This window comes from Corvus cornix, chromosome 4 (assembly GCF_000738735.6).
Source record: "Corvus cornix cornix isolate S_Up_H32 chromosome 4, ASM73873v5, whole genome shotgun sequence".
In the NCBI taxonomy this organism is placed as follows: Eukaryota; Metazoa; Chordata; class Aves; order Passeriformes; family Corvidae; genus Corvus; species Corvus cornix.
The window spans coordinates 50,205,490-50,221,113 of record NC_046334.1 but is presented as its reverse complement, the minus strand read 5'-3'; the positions used below and the strand labels follow the sequence as shown (position 1 = coordinate 50,221,113).

The following is a 15,624-nucleotide window of genomic DNA, read 5'->3' as shown; positions in this document are numbered from 1 at the left end:
ACCGTGATCCCAGTATGTAGAATAGTGTCAAACCCTTCCCAGGGGGATTTGGAAATATTTGTGCACCTTCTTTCTCTCTTGTTATGTCAGCAGTCTGCCACTTCTTCATCTTCAGACAACTCAAGAGAAGGTAGTGGAATTTTCTCAAGAGAAGGTTGTCAGAGCCAAAGACAGCTCTATAAAAGTCTGTTGTTCCTGGGGAAAAAAAAAAAATAGGGGAGTTGGCATAAACAGCCTTTTTCATCTTCAGGATAGTCTCTGTACCACTTGGTGTGCTATTCACATACACTGCAATACTATGAAGGTGAAAAGGAGAAGTGGAGTGTTAGAAACTAATGTCCTCTGTTCAAGTCCAGCAGAATCGCAGCAGAAAAGGGTCTTGACAGAAGTAACCTCTGTTTGCAATTGAAGAATAATGACTGGGAAATATATTCTGATTTCAAGAACTCTTAACAGGATTTTATCAAATAATCAAGTAAAGAGGAGAGGTTGCCCCTATAATTGTAGTCATTTTCTGTTTCTGAGAAATGCATTATTTTACCACCCTTTACTCAGTTGTCTGAGTGTCTAGCTCAGGTATCCAGTTTGTACTAAAACAAAGGTTTCTTTTTCCCATAATACTGAATAATTGAAATTATCAATAAGAATTGCTTGATGTCCTTAGGCTTGCTATTGTTTTCAAAGTGCTTCACTCTGTCATATGAAATATATTTTCATTTTCTGTGTGTTTGTATACAATTTTGGACCAATTTGTAAGTCACGTTAACAGAGCATGGGTGATATTGTCACTGCTGCAGCCATATAATTAGGGGGAAAAATTACTTAAAGCTGACTGCATTTATCTCACGGATGGTTTGTTTGTTTGTTTGTTTGCTTACAGGTTGCACCACTGTGCTTAGGAAGAGCTGGAGCATGTGTTGTGACTGTAAAACTCTGAATTATTTTCTCTGGGAAGGTGACATTCTCCTGCGTGGACTCAGAGGATTACTTTTTCCTCAAGCAAACTACCAGTGAACCAATGAACACCAGGTGCAGGATATCTACCACAGCAAATTGTTTGGTCTGAAGTTGACATGAACATGTTGTTCTTATGGACCAATATTAAGCACTTTTTAAAAACTTATCTTTGTTACGCGTATGTTACAAGAATTCTACTTGTAAGAAAGTCAGCTGCATCCTGCCAGTTGTCAGCAGAGGACTTCTGTTTAGGAAGCACTAAGAAAATGAATGAACTCGCTATAATAATCACATGTTCTGGATCCAGGGCCTTGATTTCCCCAAACATGCAGAGCAATGATGCTATAAATGGATGTACTTTGATATAATTGGGTCTGTCTCTGGGTGAAACAAGTTAAAGGATTGGACCCCATAGATTTAATTTGCCTGTAATAAACACGTTTGGCTATAGCTATCTGAGTGACTACAAGGCAGGCTGACAAACCAATGCAAACTATTGTAAATGGCAGGTGTAATGCCTCCCTTGGAAATGAAGTTGTGTATTTGGTGAATCTTTTGCACTTTTTATCATCATTCCTAGTTTAGAGAACTTTTTATTTAACCAAAGCCTTATTTTAAATATTGTCTTATGCTAACAGAAACCTGCTATTTAATAATTTCTGACAGATATTTTTGACATCCAGTGTACTTTTTAGATTTTCAAAGTTGTTATGCAAGTTGCAGACCATCATACCTTTTTCTCTGCTTTGGTTCTTGTATTTACTTTGCTATTTGTATGAGTTATTCGAAGAATTCTAAAGTGTGATTAACAATTAACCAATTTAAGTTTAATATTTGCACTTTGGAATTTTTGAAGCATTCCATTACATCTAGACTAATTACATTTTTACATGAGGCTTTGCACTACTATGAAAAGTATAATTTTGTAAGATGAAGAAATTGTCTGTCTTTCCTGTAAGTTTATTTAAAAATGTAAAGGGCCCAATCCTGCAAGACGCTCAACTGCCACCATTTAAGCATGTTCAGCATCTTACAGGAGAGTGACGTGTGCCTCGCAGGACTGTATCAAATTAGTTACCTTATTTAACAATTACCTAATTTTTTCATATACTTTATAATTTGCCTTTCTCGAGCCCTCTGCTGTTACACCGAATTGCTTTGATTTGCCTTTCTCGAGCCCTCTGCTGTTACACCGAATTGCTTTGAACTGTCTACATGTTCTCGGGAGAAGCCTTTTTGTATTTGCTTTTACGTGCCTTGTCCCTTATGTTTCCCAAACAGCACCGCGCGTGAAAAACGGGAAGATGTGAACTCATCGAATGTTTTGGGTTTGGTTTGGTTTTTTTTTTAAAGTTTGAAGGGCCCGATACCCAAGTACATTTGTAATTTTAAACGTGTGTTTTAACGCTCTCGGCGAACTATCTATTTATTGTTTTAAAAGAAATCGGTGACACTTTGTGATGAAGCTTTGCAGTTGGAATACAGCTGATCTCAAGAGGCTTTGCTGGCGGGTGTGTGCCTTTATTCCTCACTTAGAGCCCGTTCTGCGTGCCTGCGATCTAAAAACACTCCTTTGTCTCTGAGTACTGCCCATACCCCGCTCTGGGAACCGCGGCCCCACGCAGAGCTCCTCCCGCTGGGGCGGGGGCCGGTCTCTGGTCTCTGCCCGCTCCGTCTCCGGGGTAACTGCGGCGCCGTGGGCGGGCGGCGCATGCGCGGTGCTGGCGCTGGCGGCCCGCGGTGGCCGCGATGAAGGTGGGTTTGGGCGGCCGCGGGCGCCGGGGCGGGGGCGGGCAGGGGTCGCGGGTCCCGCCCGGGGGAGCGGGCGGGCGCTGGCGCTTGCGGCCTGTGCACGGGAGGGAGGCGCGGCGGGAAGGGCCGCCAGCAAACGGCGGTGGGGGCCTGGTGGGCTTGCCTGCACTCTCGTGTTTGTTTTCTTTCTCGTGGAGTGACTTCGGGTGAAAGGCAGCTTAAAGGTTATCTAGTTCCAACGCCTCTGCGATGAGCAGGGACATCTTCCACTATCCCAGGTTGCTCAGGGCTCCATCCAGCCTGGCCTTGTACACTTCTACGGATGGGGTGTTCACAACTTCTGTGGGAAACCTGTTCCAGTGCCTCGCCACCGTCACAGCAAATACCTTCCTCTCAATAAGTAAATCAAAACCTACTCTCTCAGTTTGAAGCCGTTCCCCCTTGTTCTGTGACCGCATGCCCTTACAAATAGTCCCTCTCCATCTTTCTCGTAGCTTCCCTTCAGGTACTGAAAGCCCACAATTAGGTCACGCCAAAGCTTCGCTTCTACGGGCTGAACAATCCCAGTTCTCTCAGCCTTTCTTCATAGATGGAGGGGTGCTCCATCCCTCAAATCATCTTGGTAGCCCTTCTCTGGACTAAGATTTTATTAAATTTTTTTTTCCAAATCAAACGTAGTTGTCAGATGTAATTTGTGAGTGTGGCATGTGGTGGTTGTATTTTTGCCATTCTTGTGAGTAGAATGTAGATTCAGTGTGAAGAATACCTCAGTTTACATTGACCCAAAAGAAGGGATACGAGCCTGTGGCAGACTTGAGCAAGCCTGACAGGCATTTGGTGGACACCAGGTGTTGGGGATATAAGTCACGATAGCAAGCTTTGAAACAAACTTGTGGGCTTTATGTTACACCCAAGTTACAGAAAAATATCTGTGGATAGTGTGAAAGGAAAAGGACATTCAGAAATTTTATCAGTTGGGAATCAGAATCTCTTTCTACAGTGTGTTGCTTTGAAATCTTAGCTTTTAAGACCCAGCAATTCAGAGTAACAAAAAGGTTACCTATCTCTTAAAGAGTAAATGTTGAGCCTTCTGTCTTTTACAAACTAAACTAGACTTTTCTATTAAATTTAGACAACTATTGACATTGTGGTCTTTGAACTAGAAGGGGAGAGTCTCCTGCAATTTTTTTATTCTTGTAACTAAGAGGCAAAAATAATAGTTTTGATAGAGTCACAGTTCTCTATGCAGACACTCAGCACCAGAAACGTCAATTTATTCCATTCAAATTGAGAGAACTTTTAGGTGGGATTTTGGTACTTTGGTGCATTGGAATCATGCAGAAATTGTGTTTGGATTGTTTGGGGGTTTTTTACTCCCACTGTGCTCAGTTGCTAACATGCTAGGAAGTTGTAGTATTTTTATATGCTTACAGTTTTAAGATGTATAATTTCCTACTTTTTCTTTTCCCCCCAGCAAGTATTCAGTCTGTATGAAAAAGCTTGGTCTGGTTCCCCTGTGCTGTTTACTTGGCAGAAGTCTTTAGGAAATTTTCTTGCTGTAACAGGGTAAGACTGCAACTATTTATTGCATTTGTCCATCAAAATTACTGATAAAGAAAGGGAATTATTCTATATATTAATCTTTTTTAGAGGTGATCGTGCTGTGAAAATTTTTGATCGTCATGGTCAGAAGAGAAATGAAATCAGCTTACCAGGGTAGGTACTAAGATAGGTTTAAATTTTTTGTTGTTGTTTTTTTCTTTAAAAATGCTTCTCTTCTGGTAGGATACTTAGACAATGTGAGAAATTTGTAGGAAGATATACTATCTCTGGTGAACATACCTGGAAGAGAAGACAAAGTATGTCATTAAAATGTTAAAAAAAGACCTATCATATTTAGAAGGATCATAATGAGGTTGTGTACAATATATCCTTGCATTCTTGTTACTGTTGATTTTCTAACAGTTTGTTATGGCTTTGCTGAGGAAAGATACTCTTTTGGTTTAGTGCTTCTGTTTGCATCAGTGGCACAAATGTACGCATTTGCATTGTTGCTTTAGGCTGAGACAATACTTCTGAAGTGAGTAATTTTTTTTCCAGCTGATCACACTTTGGTTCACATCAAAGAGTGGTATGGGAGTGTACAAGTTGGATTTTTTCAGATTAAATTTAAAAAGTCATGTACTTCGGAAGATACATTGAACTTCTTAAAAGGCAGTCAGACCATAGGAACAGGCTGGATATAAACCAGGGGAAACCTCCCTAAGGAAAAATGGTGTGACATTGGGTCTTCATACTGGTTTGCTCAATAAATACATTTTTATTGGGTACCATTACTACTTCATGTAGGTTCATTTGTGTACTGCTCATCTCTTCTTAGCACTTTAACTGGTCTTAGTCATCATGGAAATTTTTATTTTAACTATCTGATTAATTTTGATTAAGATAATGCCCTTAGTCAAGGCAAAACTCCCACTAAGTCTTTGAGACTGAAACCTCTAGTCAAGAGTATAACTTTAATTTCCTGATCATCACTTACATAGCCCTGTGTTATTGGTAAATATGAGCCAGCATCACTTAGGTCCCTAAGACGTCTAGAAATCCAGTTTTTGCAGTTCATGGTAGTTGCCACCTTGCACCAAACCAGGAGATGCAATTCTCATTCCTTTACCAGACTCACTTGTATTTCACTGACCATAACATCTTGATGTTTGGGTTAGGTATCAGTCATAATATGGGCTGGCTGTGTCAGTCTCTTTGACTTGGTAATATCCATGGCCCAGCTCTTTCTGTGCAGTGTTTTGCACAATGTATGAGAAATGCACATTCTCTCCAGAAAACTGTCCAAAGTGAGGAAAACTGTGTGGAATCAGAGGTGTACTACCAGAAGAATAATCCCAAGTCTGAATAGCCTCTAACAAACCAGAACCTAACAGAGGACTTCCCCTGTCTCTTGAAAATCAAGGTGCCAGTATTTCAAGTACTAGAATGTAGGTAGCAGTGCCTTTTATGACCTTCCTCTCAGCCCCTGTCATTTTGATGAGATTTGAGGAAAAGTGGGGTTCCTATAAAACTAGTTTAGAGATAAATCTGCAATATGTCATGGGTTTGCATGGGAGGGGAAAGGAAGGATAGGGACTCATAGCATAGTTCTGGCTGTTTCTGTGCACCTACAAACACGTTTTAACATTCTTAGTGACTTTTTTTCTTTTCTTCAGTAACTGTATTGCTATGGACTGGGATAAGGATGGAGATACTTTAGCAATAATCACAGACAAATCTAGCACCATATTTCTGTGGGATGCAATCACAAACAAAACAAGCCAAGTAGACAGTGGCATGAGGTAAGAAATTTTTTTTTAATGTGTATTAAAGACTGGGACCACTGTCACTTGTTGATGTGGAGGCTATATTGCAAGATCATATTTTTATTGGAGTCCTCATAATATATATACTAATTAAACGAATATGCTGCAATTTGTTACTAAATTCTTTTTTATATGATTTGCTGGTTTTGAAGTGTTTGTTGTAGATGGGGATTTTGGGTTTTACAGGGCGTTTGTTTCTTTTTAGAGTGTCAGCAGTGCCAAAGTCTCTAGAAAGCTTCTCTTCAATGTTTCAACTTTGTGGTAGCAATAAGGATGGATGAATTTTTTGTGTGTCTGCACTGGCTATTCTTTGTCCTAAGTCTTTCACACCAGCTAAAGGGAGCTTAAAAGTAAGGGAAGTGATATCAGTGGTGCTAGGATTTTTTTTTTTTTGCATAGATTTATAAGGGGGCTAAAATGCTATTCACACAGTAGACTGGTTTAGGATGGAAGGAAGTAGCTAAGGTTCAAAGCCTTACCTTTCTGAATTTGGCCACAGACTTTAAACTCTTCCGGGGTCTGCATAACAATCAAGCATTGGGTTAATGAATAAGCTTGGTTTAACAAACTTTTGGCTTCTTTGAGTCTGTTCCGCTGAACTCTCGCATTCAACATAAACATTCTTCCTGTAGGAGAGTGGAAACAACTCTGTCCTGTGTTTGTTAAGATGCATGTTATAGACGTTATATTGTGTGAATGAATAGACCATATTGTACCATTTTCATGTGTAAACAAATACTATGGGGTGAAGAGTAACCTACCAGTATGCAAGCAAAAAAGAACACAGAAGGTACCTAACAGAATGGAGTCTGCAGTTAATTGCAGTTCCTTTGTGATCTTTCTTTCTAATACTGGAGGTAAATTGCTTACTTATATACTGTTTGAGCAGTATATATCAATGGAAGTCCCTAATCATTTTTTATCACAGTGTTAGCACTAAGACACAAATGCTGTGATAATCAGGCTTTTCTGGTATCGTCCCCTTTTTAAAATTAGGAAGGCAGCTCATACACAAACCAAATATGTATTGGAGGCCATTTCACATGTCAATATCTCAAATTTCTTTCAAATTCTTTTGCATGCCTACCCTGAAATTTAAAAAGATGGGAGGGACTGTGCTAATTAGAAAATTTTGGTTTAAATTTTTTTTGCTTAAGAGGCTCTTTGTTTTTTAACATTATGTGTAGTATCTGTATAGCCTTAAATATACATCAAAATAGGCCTTGCTGTATCTGAAACTTCAGGTTAAAATAGATCTATCTAACTTCTTTATTACATTGACTAGAACTAGACCTACTCACTTTTGAGTGGGCTAAATGCATAGGGTTATTGAGGTAGAAAAAAACAATACAAAAAGTGGCTGGAAAATTACCAGTGATTCCATCAAAGACTCTTGATGTTTGCAGACACATTTCCATTTGTACAAGTCATGTTATATTACCTCATACAAATTTTTATTACTTTTACTATTATGCATACTTAAATAATTCTGATATTTGTGGACAACATTTGCTTAATTTAAAAGTTCTCCTTGGTCTGTGTGACTCATAGAAATTAAAGACAAATGCAAAATGTCTTACGCAAAATGTTTTGATATATGAGCATGTGAAAGGAATCTCCATTAAACAAAGTAAAATTTTTTTTTGTTGTAGGGATGCAATGTCTTTCTTGTTGTGGTCTCGAGTTGGAGCTTTACTTGCTGTTGGAACAGCAAAAGGAAACTTACTCATATATAACCGTCAGACTTCTCGGAAGATTTCTGTTCTTGGTATGGATTGGTTTGAAACTACTCTGGCACATGTGCAAGTGGAATTTTGTTAATATACATAGTTTCCTTTTCAGTTCTCTGTATAAACATGCAGATAAAAAATGTGCTCATACTCAACTTGCAGCTTCTGGTTTGGTGTACACAGCAGAGTATTTTTGTAGTATACTAAGTTAAATATATATGCAAATGCCGAATACTGCCTTACTGCCTCGTGGGAGACCTGTATTATCTTTCTTGCAAAGGATTTGTGTTGTTGTTCATGTTGCTAAGTTACTTTTTCTTACCTGCTTAGAGTACCTCTGGGCATAAATGCTAAGGATATAACACAGCCCAGAAATGTGATGCAAAGCAATGGAAGAACAGGGCCTGTGCTGTTTTGTATAAGGTCAAAAGACTTCCATCTGAGAGCAGAAGATTTTTTGAAAAAGGCTCTTGCTTTGACAGGTTGTTTCACATTCTGACAGTCTGTGTTTGAGTAGCCAAACTGAGTATATTTCCATCACAGATTTTTTTTGGCTTGTGTTTGATTTGTTTTGTATCAGTTTATTTCTTTTTCAGGTAAACACACTAAGAGGATTACTTGTGGCTGCTGGAGTATTGAAAACCTCCTTGCTTTAGGTGGTGAAGACAAAATGATTACTATAAGCAATCAGGAAGGGGATACTATAAGACAGGTAGTATTTACAATGCACATTTGATTTTAAGGTGTACATTAATACTCCTGGTTCCCAAGAAAGCTGGGACCTATGGGAGCTTGTGCCTTTTGAACCCCAGTGCTTTCAAGGACATGAAGCTTTTTTAATATATATTTTATGCTAACATGTCATTAAGATCCAAACTGAGGTCATATTTTCTCGAATGCTTTTCTTGGTTTTGGTACTAAATGCAGTAACAACTCTGTCCTTATGTGAAATTGTACAGGGCAGGAATAATGCAATTATTTATCATCAGTATGTACTACATTAACTGTTGATTTCTCAATCTGAACTTCTTTCTTGCAGACCTCAGTCAGCTCAGATCCCAGTGACATGCAGTTCTCTGTTATGAAGACTGATGAAAGAGTGTCAACTAGGGAAAGCACAGTAAGAAGTCACTACAAAATACTTCAGTTCAAGTGGGAGTAATCTAGCAGGATAACTCCATGTGATCTGCTACCTTTTCTTCTGAGGAAATGGAGCTGACTTCTGTAGGAGAAAGTCTTGAATTTGAGCTGTGTGTTCTGCTGAGCTTGCATTTAGATTTGTGAACCACTGTCTCACACAGGGCAATGTCCTGAAAATCTCTTCCACTGTTGATTCAGAATCAGATTCAGAATTCAGATCCATGAGATTCTTAAGGATTATTCAAATTCTTAAATCTCATCTTTTAGTGAAGATATAGGGCCTTACTTTGAAGTTATGCCATTCTTCTTATGTTAATTTTGCTTTTCATTCATTGGCAGGTAAGTGCAGTGGTTGGCAAGAGGACTCTCTTCCTTTTTAATTTGAATGATCCTGATAACCCAATTGATCTGAAATTTCAGCAGCCTTATGGCAGTATTGTAACCTACAAATGGTGAGCAGAACTTTCTTAATTAATTATTCTAGTATTAAGAAGCTGAGTATTTTCCAAGTAGTTCTAATAAACGCTGGAAACAAAATCATCTATTCCTTGCTCAGACTGGATTTTTCTTGGATGTATTGTAGATTTTTCAGTAATTCTTTTCCAAACACAAAGTAGTCTACATTTTGTAACTGTTCTACTTGATGATTCCGTAGCTATACAAATGGTGTTTTCCAGCAGAAGCACTGTTGGTATGCTCAGCTTCAAACACTAATATGTTGCTGTCTTGACAGAAGATTAAACTGAGGGGTTTATGGGTTGTTTTCTGTTTGGATGAGTAACTGATGAAAGAGCTAGGGGTGGAGTTGTGTCCTTCAGGTAGTTTTTTGGTTTGCGAAGCTGTGCAAAGTTCTTGCAGCCTCCTTATGCTGCAATACCATTGGTAATGTTCCTGTGAAGAAGACCTAAGCTAGAAGTTTCAGATCTGTACCAAAAAAGTAGCTGTACTATTTCTCTATCTTTAAATCACTACAGCTTGTCTTTTAATGCCTGTTCAGCCAACGTGGAATTGACATTCCTTTACACTACAACCATAAGAAAACCTAAAGCTATGGGCTTCTTAGTTTATGACCATGTGTAACAGGGCATACCCGGGCTGTTTCTATTGCAATGATTTTTTTTGCAATTAAGCTAATGAGATACTGTTTGAATTCATCTTTACATGCTGGAACTATTTGTGCCTTAACCTCATTATTTCTACTTGACTATGAAAAGTAAACAGAATATTCACAAATACAGTTTGTTGCTTTGGTACTTCCATTGTGTTTGCGGTGCCCATAAGGGCACAGTGACTGGCATTATTGTTTTGCCATGACTTTGATGGGACCACGTTGGCCAGAACCTTGAAATGAAAGTTCCCATCTTCATTGAAATAAGCATACCAGAAATCTTTCTCCTGGGCATCACTGCCATGTGTGCAACCTGCTGAAAATAAAGTGGCATTATAGAATGCAGGAGAGAATAAAGATGACTTACGAGTCGTCTGAGCACAAACGTGGTTCTTTGCTTTAAGGACCTGTGGTAGTTTTCCCTTAACCTATTTTATGTTATATGGTTCAACATGATATATATAAATTCCCCTAATTTGTTTATTTTTCCTGTTGCTGGGAGGCATTGACAGTATGCCAGCAGTCTGAACAAAAATGCTTTTTGCATATTGCATTAATAGGTCTCTTTACTAAATTGTTGCTTTTTTGTAACAGGTATGGTGACGGCTACATTATGATTGGTTTCTCACAAGGGTGTTTTGTAGTCATTTCTACGCACATTCGTGAAATAGGACAAGAAGTCTTTCAAGCTCATAATCATAAGGATAATCTAAGTAGCATTGCTATATCACAGTCTTTAAACAAAGCTGCGTCATGTGGAGACAATTGGTAAGTGGTAGTTTTATAGATAAAGAATAGAATTCATCTCCCAGAGCTGTAGCTACTGGGCATTCATGCTATGCTTCCTAAGGCTTCAAGGCTCCCAAAGAAGTGAGTTTAGAAAAGACAAGATGAATTGCTCTGTGGAACTGCTGCTCTGCCTAGAGTTAGGAGAAGCTATTATGGACAAAAATCTCTGCAGCTGTAATTAATATAATTAATTGTAAACAAAAAAGAAATTAACTTTAGTATAAATTATTCTTTTTGATTCATTCTTTTTCTGTTATGTTGCTTGGCTGCAAAAAAGTCCAAATTCCTTTACTAAGATTTATTGATTGAGCATAAACATCTGCTTAACAACAGGAGAAAAATTAATTTAAATCTGTACTGAGTATGTTGATAACTGATATCCTCCTCTCTGGTGTTTGGTCTTAGCTGCAGTCTAGACAAAAGTTGGAAAGTGTAAGGAATTAAGGAAAAAGCAATTAAATACACTGGAGTTTTTCCAGAATGTTTTGTGCATAGGATAGATTAGCTCCTTTAGCTCCTCATCTGCTAATCCCTGATTCTGTGATATCTGAATTCTTCTGCAAAAGAGGAGCTGTGTCATAGTAGGAGTCAAACTGTTCTCTCTGTCCTCAGCTCTGTGTGGGACCAACTGCTGATTTATGACAGTTGCACATCAAGAGTGGTATAACTGTGAGCAAAACATGGTGCAACTTCAAGCACTTGAGCTATTGTACAATAAGGGTTATTTCTTTGAGTGGATTAATATACATTGAGTGACATGACACCATAAGTAACCTCTCACTCTGTCCCTTTTATATGCAGCAGGATTGAAAGTATTTTTTACATCTGTGTTTCAAGCCCTATGTGTCCATCAGTATTGTGTTTTTAAAGTAAAATGCTGTAACATATCAAAAGGGAATAACAGTCTTTGTTTCCCAGCCGTGAATTCTTTCTAATTGGATTTGTGCCTTTTCCTCAAATTTTAGTTCTCTGAGCAAATATTGTTGTACTGTGGTATAGTGATACACTGTTTACAGTGATGGATTAACAATGTGTTGTTTTTTAGGAAATTGAAGGCATTTTGCATTTGTGCTCTACTTTTTGCTCCATTAAGCTGTCTTGATTGGATTGGGTTTCTTCCAGTTTATGATGACTGAGATTTAGATGGGTGAGAATGACTGACTCTATTTTTGTTTTAGCATTAAAATCCATGATCTGACAGATATGAGAGAAATGTATGCCATAATAAACTTGGATGATGAAAACAAAGGTATGTTAACTTTCTCCGTGGGGATAGAAATTTTTACTAATTAAGTAAACTGGAATTTTGACAGTGTCTCTGTTTATCGAGTGAAAGTACCGCTGTTGGAAACACTGTGTAAATACAGAATTTTTAAAAAACTCCTGCTTTCCCAACTTGTATTTATTAGGTGACCTGTAGCAAAATGGGAGCATATTTTAGCTATTCAAAGTATAGAGACGTACAGCTCTCAGAATATTTGATCAGTTAGTGTTGTGCAGTTTTGAATCTGTAATACAGAATATTCACATTACTGAAGTGATGCACTTAACTGGTTTCTGCTTCTTTCCATGATTTTTTTTGTGCTTTTCAACATCTCTTGTACTAACATATGATACTTATTCTGTTTTCATCCTGATGTACAGGACTTTTGCCTGTGGCTTCCAGAACAGTGTTACAAAACTATTTTCTTGAGTAGTGAGTTTCCACCCTTATCTCCTCATGTGGTGTTTATAAGTGCTTCATTTATTGTCAAGTTCCTGGTTGCCTCCAGATTTTTTTATTTCTAAGAACCATCCTTTTTAAAATTTTTTTTTAAAATAAATTTAGGATATTGTCAGCACAACACTTGCCCTGTTTTCCTTGGAATGTTGATATTAGTCAGTTAGAATATGGTTTTTCTAATGGCATTTTCAGACATTGAAAAACAAACGCCATTTCTGTATTTAGTACTTACTAATTTGGCAATAAAGGGAGTAAGATTGAATTCTGCTCAGCTGCTTCCAGTATTATGGATCACTTTGAATGTGCTGCCTGAACTGTCAATGTTGAGAATAGAAAGTGTTGATCAGTTTTGTAACAGATCTGTAATTTGGTCTAGCGGAAGGTGGGTTGCACCTAGATGGCCTTTAAGGTCCCTTCCAACTCAAACAGTTCTGCGATTCTGTGAAGTCTTCACTCTCAGTAAAATGCTATATTAGGAAATTATGTGTTTGATCTGAGTGATTCTAATTAATCTTGGAATTACATTAATTTGTTATCTTTGAGTACTTTAGTACATACATTCTAGATATTAATTCCTACCATTTTTATAGTAGAGCAAAGTAAGTGTTTGTTGGTTACAGAAGTTAAAGGATTATATTTTTTTACAAAAACTTGTGAATGTTTTAGGTGTAGATCAGATGGCTTGGACAGATGATGGACAGCTGTTGGCAGTATCTACACGAAAAGGATCCCTCCATGTTTTCTTGACAAAGCTTCCAATCCTTGGAGATGCTTGCAGTACACGAATCGCATACCTCACTTCTCTTCTTGAAGTCACCATCGCAAATCATGTGGAGAGAGTATGATAACCTCTTCCTTTTAAACTTCATGTAGATATAATTAAAGTAAGTATTAAAAGTGGATGAAAATTGTATTTTGTTTTGTTTTCTTACAGGAGCTACCAGTCACGGTGTCTGTTGAAGTAGAGCCCAGTTTTGTTGCTATTGGTGTTTATCATTTGGCTGTAGGAATGAACAATCGGGCTTGGTTTTATGCACTTGGAGAGAATAGTAAGCATAAATTTAGTTATCTTAAAACTAATGCAGCACTTGGTCTTATTTTATTAATTCAGTATTGTGTTTAGCAGTTCTGGACATTCCACGTTGTACAATAAAAACTTGAATTGCCATATGGTCCTGTTAGGATGGGATAATATTCTTCTCCGGCTGAAGCAGTTATGGCAAGGCATTGTAAATAATAGAAATAAAACTTCTCATTTGAGGTATTGGTCATGAAATGTAGGCTGTTGCTTACTTGTTTTTTTTCACATCATCTTGTTAATCAATGAAGGACTTCAGGCTTTTGAGACATTATATATCTGTGTCTTAAAGTACTAAGTTTGGCATAGTACCTAGGAACTATGATCAGAGAGTTTAAATTCTCAGTTTGGCAGATGTTCATGTTGTTTGTGTGGGATAAGGAAAAATTGGTTATGCTGTGTCCAAATTTTAGATGGTGGATTTAAAACTTTCATGTTTTTCTAAGCATCCCCTTTTTTTTTTGACAGTAAATTAATTAAAACTGTAAGAATACTAGTCAGAGTTGCATAGGAACTCTGTACAAGTTTCTCTTGTACTTTCTAACCAGTTCTCTGGCTGCTAAGAAGAAAGTCTCTTTATGTGTGACTTGTCCCCTCTCTGCTTAGTTGGGAGTTTTTCACATCTGGTCACTCAGCTGCAAATTTAGATGATAAGTGAACACCTATACAAAATCAAAATATTTTTACCTTATCTTTTCTGTTTGAATCCTTTAGATGTAAAAAAGCTTAAAGATGTGGAGTACCTGGGGACAGTAGCAAGTATGCGCCTTAATTCCGATTATGCTGCTGCTCTCTTTGAGGGTAAAATCCAGTTGCATATGGTAAGAGCTCTGGCAGTTTGGATTGTTGAACTAATGAGTTGATCTAAGCTGAACAAGTTAATTAATTTTAAAAATTAAATAAAATCGAATGATCTTCAGTTAATGGAGATAAAAATTTAAAATTCTTCAGAATAGTTTTGCTGGCTAATTAAAATCCTAGAGCTGAGTATCTGGAGACTTAGAAATACAACCTAGACTAGAACAGGTAAACAAAAACATTTTCTTATCAGCTATTTAACAAGTTTTATTTTAAAGGTCTCTGGTAATGTGACAAAAGCAGATGCTGGGTTCTTGAGGAATGCACGTGCAAGTTTTTTTTCATCTCATTCTCTTACAGTTTGATACAAGCAACACTATGATACCCTGTTGTTAACAGTGGAGTTTTTCAGTTCATTCTGTTCTTTATATTTAGATAGAAAGTGAGGGTTTGGGTGCTCAGGAAGAACGAGAAACTCGACTTTTCCCAGCAGATGATGATAAATACCAAATTTTGTGCCATGCTTTAACTAGTGACTTCCTCATATATGGTACAGATGTGAGTATTACTTCTTTTTAAAGATCTTTTTAGATGGAATATATTTCTGTCTGAATTATTTGGATTACTGCTCATGCTTTTAGAAAAACGAAAAGTGCATCTGTGATCTTTACAGTGGATTATTTTCTATACAAGGACTTTGAGAAAATACAGTCAAAATTGCATCCAGCTTTCTTTCCTGTTGAATTTATATGATGTGCATCGGCAGGAATGGTTAAGTTTTGCTTTTACTAGTGTTTGTTGCGAAACACTGATTTTAATAGCAGAATTTAATTCTATTGCATTAGTGAGAGGGTTAGCAGTCAAAATGTCTTCCAGATACAAGAAAAAACATACCACTTGCCTTGCAAATTTGTTGATTTAGGTGGTGATGTGAAAAATGTGGACAAAAAGGTACTGATACATACAAATGTCATAGCATAACTGAAAGGCTTGACTTGCTACTGAAGCCTTTGTCCAAAGAGAATTTTTTTAATGTGTTTCTACAAGGATAGGAATTAAGGAGGGCAGAAGAAGATGAAGAAGGATGTGGACATGCTTATGTATTTTTCTGGAGATTTTTCTATGCATGAGGGTAGTTTTTTGTCCTTTTAATATTTTCTGGCACTGAGAATACAGAGCAT

General features: G+C 37.5%; 2 protein-coding genes across 10 annotated transcripts in view; both read left to right on the top strand.

Moving 5' to 3' along the window:
* Positions 1–2,457, top strand: part of KLHL5 (kelch like family member 5) — a 50,366-nt gene extending 47,909 nt beyond the window's left edge. For all 7 annotated transcript variants that reach the window (XM_039551296.1, XM_039551295.1, XM_010401782.3 and 4 more), the window contains one exon: positions 881–2,457. In XM_039551296.1, the coding sequence (XP_039407230.1) occupies positions 881–937 (57 nt within the window). In that variant the 3' untranslated portion in view covers positions 938–2,457. The remainder of the gene's footprint in view (positions 1–880) is intronic.
* A 179-nt stretch (positions 2,458–2,636) lies between these two features.
* WDR19 (WD repeat domain 19) overlaps positions 2,637–15,624 on the top strand; it is a 39,484-nt gene continuing 26,496 nt past the window's right edge. For 2 of the 3 annotated variants that reach the window (XM_039551291.1, XM_039551292.1), the window contains exons 1-14: positions 2,637–2,712; positions 4,184–4,275; positions 4,360–4,425; positions 5,928–6,053; positions 7,730–7,845; positions 8,404–8,519; positions 8,847–8,927; positions 9,287–9,399; positions 10,650–10,823; positions 12,023–12,093; positions 13,234–13,406; positions 13,502–13,616; positions 14,360–14,466; positions 14,879–15,001. In XM_039551291.1, the coding sequence (XP_039407225.1) occupies positions 2,707–2,712; positions 4,184–4,275; positions 4,360–4,425; positions 5,928–6,053; positions 7,730–7,845; positions 8,404–8,519; positions 8,847–8,927; positions 9,287–9,399; positions 10,650–10,823; positions 12,023–12,093; positions 13,234–13,406; positions 13,502–13,616; positions 14,360–14,466; positions 14,879–15,001 (1,479 nt within the window). In that variant the 5' untranslated portion in view covers positions 2,637–2,706. The remainder of the gene's footprint in view (positions 2,713–4,183; positions 4,276–4,359; positions 4,426–5,927; positions 6,054–7,729; positions 7,846–8,403; positions 8,520–8,846; positions 8,928–9,286; positions 9,400–10,649; positions 10,824–12,022; positions 12,094–13,233; positions 13,407–13,501; positions 13,617–14,359; positions 14,467–14,878; positions 15,002–15,624) is intronic. The other variant, XM_039551290.1, reaches the window with a different exon arrangement.